The 5,627-nt window shown below is 44.5% G+C and overlaps 1 protein-coding gene across 1 annotated transcript; it reads left to right on the top strand.

Moving 5' to 3' along the window:
• The first annotated feature begins 268 nt into the window (after nucleotides 1-268).
• LOC149212253 (disease resistance protein RUN1-like) lies at nucleotides 269-4,448 on the top strand. Its single transcript, XM_089388605.1, has 4 exons — nucleotides 269-884; nucleotides 991-2,155; nucleotides 2,296-2,619; nucleotides 2,772-4,448. The coding sequence occupies exons 1-4, from the start codon at nucleotides 334-336 to the stop codon at nucleotides 4,446-4,448; spliced, it is 3,717 nt and encodes a 1,238-aa protein (XP_089244731.1). The 5' UTR covers nucleotides 269-333.
• Nucleotides 4,449-5,627: the final 1,179 nt, after the last annotated feature.

Here is a 5,627-nt window from a genome sequence, read left to right on the forward strand (position 1 = left end):
GTTTAATTATGAAAAATAAAGTATAATTTTTCAATTTAAAAATCTTGTTAGCCTCTTTTTACGCCTTTTGGAACACCTTTGGAACAATTACTAATATAATAATGGGAAAAGTGATCACCAACTTTGACGTGAAAGACACAGAACCACGGTGGACCGACAGGGCTACACTGTTTGTGTAACCGCGTCCTAACCAGGGGTCAAGGGTTCGTCTTAACGATATATATATGCACAAGATCATCTCTAAGGTTTTATCTTCAAACATAATTACTTCTGAAACTCCAATTCATCCTCATACTCGTGACCATACTTCCAATTTCTGTCTAGTAATTAGCAATGTCTACATCTTCGTCTGCCTGCGCTTCGACCTACACCGCCATTGCCGCCTCCGCCACCGCCACTGCTGCCTCCGCCTCCATCACTGCTCAGTGGTATGAAGTATTCATCAACCACCGCGGCGTTGATGTTAAGAAAACCTTCGCCAGGTCTCTCTACCTTGGCCTTCTGAAAAGAGGAGTGAGGGCCTTTCTGGATGAGGGGGAGATGCAACCTGGATACAATTTCCCTTCCCAAATAGAACATGCTATTAGAACCGCTTTGGTCCATGTGGCCATCTTCTCCCCTAACTATGCCGAATCATATTGGTGCCTACATGAACTCCAACTAATGGTGGAGTCAAAGTCTCCCATTATCCCTGTGTTTTACCGTACCACGCCTGCTGAGGTTCGGTGGATCAAGGGAGGTTATGCTCAAGCCCTAGAAAGACTGGGTAAAAAGAGAACCCATGAAGGGACGCCGCGGTATGAATCCAAGATTATTGAAAATTGGAGACACGCACTTTCTAGTGTTGCAGACAATAGCGGTTTCGAGCTGGAGGAGCGTGATGGGTGAGAACTCAGCCTTCCCTTTCTCGATATGGCAGTATTTTATTTTTGATGAATAGACATAAACGTTTATCTCACTAGTTTTATTTATTTTCTTCTCAATAACCAGAGAGGAGTTGGAACTGGAGCTGCTAGACAAGGTAGTTGAATGTTTGTCGAAAATGTTGAAAAAACCAGACCTGTACGTGTCGGAATATCCAACAGGTTTGGATGACAAGATGTCAGACTTTGAGAATACAGTCCTGCTGCAGCAACCGCAAAGCGGAAAACCTCAGATCGTGGGGATCACAGGGTTAGGTGGAGTAGGAAAATCAACGCTAGCAAAACATTTCTTCAATAAGAAGAAATCAGATTATCCTAAATCCTGCTTTTTATCTGACATCAAAGATGGGTCTTTAACTTTGCTGCAGAGACAACTTTTGAAGGATTTGGCTCGAATCGATAAGCCAATACACAGTGTTGATGAAGGTAAAGGGATGCTCATTGAGCATCTCAAACCTTCTAAGTCTTTGACTCGATCCCATAATCCAGTAGACGGTCTTGATGCAGGTAAAGAGATGCCCACAAAGCATCTCGAATCTTCTAAAGCTTTAATAGTTTTAGATGACGTAGACCATGAGGATCAGGTCAGAGCATTTTTGCCCCTTGAAGCCCTTGATTTCCTTGCTGGGAGTTTAATATTGATTACATCTAGAAATAAGGATGTTCTCATAAGAGCAAGAGTGGCAATACCATCAATTTATATGTTGACTGGGCTTAACACAGAATACTCGCGAGAGCTCTTCTGCTCCCATGCCTTCAACCAAGCCTATCCGCCTCAAGTGTTTCAAGATCTTACAGATAGGTTTGTAGAATATTGTAATGGATTGCCCTTATCATTGAAAGTGATAGGGGCACATCTTTATGGAAAAGAAGAGATATCAGAGTGGGAAGACGAACTGGGGAGTCTTCCCAGTGAGGTAAAGGGAAGGCTCAAAATTAGTTACGATGCCCTCGATCCCCAGGAACAACAGATATTCCTAGACATCGCATGTTTTCTCAGTGGACAAAACAGAGATACAGCCATAAACATATGGAATGCATCAGGCTGGAAAGGAAGGCGGGGTTTTCAAAATCTACAGGATAGATGTCTCGTGGAAGTGGACAGTTCGAATTTGATCCATATGCATGACCATCTGCGAGATTTGGGAAGAGAAATCGGGGAGAAAACGTCGCCTTTTCGTCTTTGGCGTTGGACAGAGGACGTTATTGATTATTTATCACACCAACCATCTGTAAGTGTTCAGTAAATAAATCATTTATAGATTAATTGTTCAATTCATAAAAGTTTGGATCGGTTTTTAGTTCATGGTACTTTCCAAAAATAACCATCGTTTTAATTCATCGTCTTTTTTGACGATCGTTTTTCAAAAAGGGTCAGCTAATGGTGCGGGGACTTAAGATGGATCGAAGTGATTATAATAAATATAGTGATTATGTCTTGGGCCGTATTGGCACGATGAGGTTGCGAATTCTTGATACTGAAGATGATGTTATGGAGCGCATATTGGGGATGGTGGAGTCGCCAGATATGGAACGTATCTCGCGAAGGATAGTGTTACCAGAGATCTTATGGTTGCGTTGGAGAAAATGTCCATACTCTTCTTTGCCTTCCTGGGTGTCAGTGAAAAATTTAAGGCGTCTAGATGTGTCTGAGAGCGATCTCAATACATTGTGGCAAACTGAAAACCAATCACAGGTAATTAGAAATTTGTTATGTTATCTGGGTATGTGTAGGCGATATTAATATCGTGCCACAACGTCTCAATAGATATCGAACATTTTTTTGGAGATTGAACCGCCAACGGTTTTCTAATATCTTTCTTGTCGTTGAACCGTGAATATTTGCAGGTACCTTTGCAGCTGGCAGAATTTTTGGAGGAGTTGATAACAGACAGTTGTGTGAAACTGAAGAGCATATCTGGATTGGAGCATACACGGAAGCTTCGGCTGCTAGATGTCAGAAGGTGTTGTGAGCTGGAAGAGCTAAGTATGGAAACATTGACCTCTTTGGAGGAGTTTTACGCAGCCCGCTGTGTGAAGCTGAAGCGCATAAGTGGGTTGGAGCAGTGTACAAAGCTTCGCGTGCTCAATGTTGGTGTGTGCTCAGAGCTCGAAGAGCTGCCGGGGATGGAAACGTTGACCTCTTTGCAGAAGTTTTACGCATATGATTGTGTGAAGGTGAAGGGCATAAGGGGGTTGGAGCAGTGTACAAAGCTTCGGGAGCTCCATGTTGGTGGGTGCTCAGAGCTCGAAGAGCTGCCGAGGATGGAAACGTTGACCTCTTTGGAGAAGTTTTACGCATATGATTGTGTGAAGCTGAAGGGCATAAGGGGGTTGGAGCAGTGTACAAAGCTTCGGGAGCTCCATGTTGGTGGGTGCTCAGAGCTCGAAGAGCTGCCGAGGATGGAAAATTTGACCTCCTTGGAGAAGCTTTACGCATATGATTGTGTGAAGGTGAAGGGCATAAGGGGGTTGGAGCAGTGTACAAAGCTTCGGGAGCTCCAAGTTGGTGGGTGCTCAGAGCTCGAAGAGCTGCCGAGGATGGAAACGTTGACCTCCTTGGAGGAGCTCAAGCTGAAGGGCATAAGGGGGTTGGAAGAGTGTAAAAAGCTTCGGGAGCTCCAAGTTGGTGGGTGCTCAGAGCTCGAAGAGCTGCCGAGGATGGAAACTTTGACCTCCTTGGAGGAGCTTTACGCATATGATTGTGTGAAGGTGAAGGGCATAAGGGGGTTGGAGCAATGTACAAAGCTTCGGGAGCTCCAAGTTGGTGGGTGCTCAGAGCTCGAAGAGCTGCCGAGGATGGAAACGTTGACCTCTTTGGAGAAGCTTCACGCATATGATTGTGTGAAGGTGAAGGGCGTAAGGGGGTTGGAGCAGTGTGCAAAGCTTCGGGAGCTCCATATTGGTGGGTGCTCAGAGCTAGTAGAGCTGCCGAGGATGGAAACGTTGACCTCCTTGGAGGAGCTTTACGCATATGATTGTGTGAAGCTGAAGGGCATAAGGGGGTTGGAGCAGTGTACAAAGCTTAGGGAGCTCCAAGTTGGTGGGTGCACAGAGCTCGAAGAGCTGCCGAGGATGGAAAAGTTGACCTCCTTGGAGAAGCTTTACGCATATGATTGTGTGAAGCTGAAGGGCATAAGGGGGTTGGAGCAGTGTACAAAGCTTCGGGAGCTCCAAGTTGGTGGGTGCTCAGAGCTCGAAGAGCTGCCGAGGATGGAAACTTTGACCTCCTTGGAGAAGCTTTACGCATATGATTGTGTGAAGGTGAAGGGCATAAGGGGGTTGGAGCAGTGTACAAAGCTTCGGGAGCTCCAAGTTGGTGGGTGCTCAGAGCTCGAACAGCTGCCGAGGATGGAAACGTTGACCTCTTTGGAGAAGCTTCACGCATATGATTGTGTGAAGGTGAAGGGCGTAAGGGGGTTGGAGCAGTGTGCAAAGCTTCGGGAGCTCAATGTTCTTCGGTGCTCAGAGCTCGAAGAAGAGCTGCCGACGATGGAAACGTTGACCTCTTTGGAGGAGTTTTAGGCAAACCACTGTGTGAAGGTGAACGGCATAAGGGGGTTGGAGCAGTGTACAAAGCTTCGGCTGCTCAATGTTAGTGGGTGCTTAGAGCTCGAAGAGATACCGAGGATGGAAACGTTGACCTCTTTGGAGGAGTTTTACGGATATGGATGTGTGAAGCTAAAGAGTATAAGAGGGTTATGGCAGTTGACAAGGCTTAGAGTGCTAAATGTTCGTAGGTGCTTGGAGCTAGAAGAAGTGGAAGGTGTTGAACAGTGTACGTGGTTGGAGGAGCTCGATGTCTCTGGACGTCCCAAATTACAGTGTCTGTTGTGGGAGTAAGAGGGGGACGAGCTTCGCGGACGACTAAAGGCATGCGTGGTAGTTACGTGAAAAGTCAAGCAAGAAGAAGCCGGAAAAGCGAAGCAAGCAGAAGCGGTAGTCATAATACTGGAAATTATATATGGCGTTGTTATTAATTGTTATTTCATAGAACGAAGCTTTTCTATTTACATGGTAATCTTAATATTTATCTAAATGAAAATAAACCAAAGCAACTGTACCATCTCAAAGCCTGTATGATACGTTTGATAATTAGTTAAATCAAGTATGCATTATACCAGCCGAATTACTGATTCATGTTGTTTTTATTGATCAAGGACGCCAGCACCCAACCACATGAAGCAGTTTACCCTCTGTTCACTTAGCTTCACTTTCCTGCAGCTCACATCTAGCAACACCTATAGATGAGATAACAGATCTAAATTATGCTCTTGTTGCTGATATAGCAACCAACCAGTAATCCGATATGCAGATGCAGATCCAGTTCTATCTGGGAGAATTGCTTCATGACCTGTTGTAGATGTTTGCATAGAGAAGACACTCATCCCAAAGTACACTTATATTTATTCGGGAGGAGCCATCAATGTCATTACGAAAGACATCATGGAGAATTTAAATCTTCAAAGGATGTCAAGGCAAACCTCCATTGTTCTTCAAATTGTTCAAATGGTTGACAAGGGATCCTAGAAGATGTGTTTTGATTATCAAAAAGAATCCTACATGTGCTTTGATTATCAAAATTCCTCCAGAAGTGCCAAGCTGAGCTCATGACTACATAAGATGAACGACTCAGAATAACATATGAAATTCTCAATAGTATGAAAATAATCAAATTACAAGCATGGGAAGAAAAATTCAAAG

This window comes from Pinus tabuliformis, chromosome 1_1 (genome assembly GCF_031772625.1).
Source record: "Pinus tabuliformis cultivar Carrire ecotype Pingquan chromosome 1_1, CPIR1, whole genome shotgun sequence".
NCBI classification, from domain to species: domain Eukaryota; kingdom Viridiplantae; phylum Streptophyta; class Pinopsida; order Pinales; family Pinaceae; genus Pinus; species Pinus tabuliformis.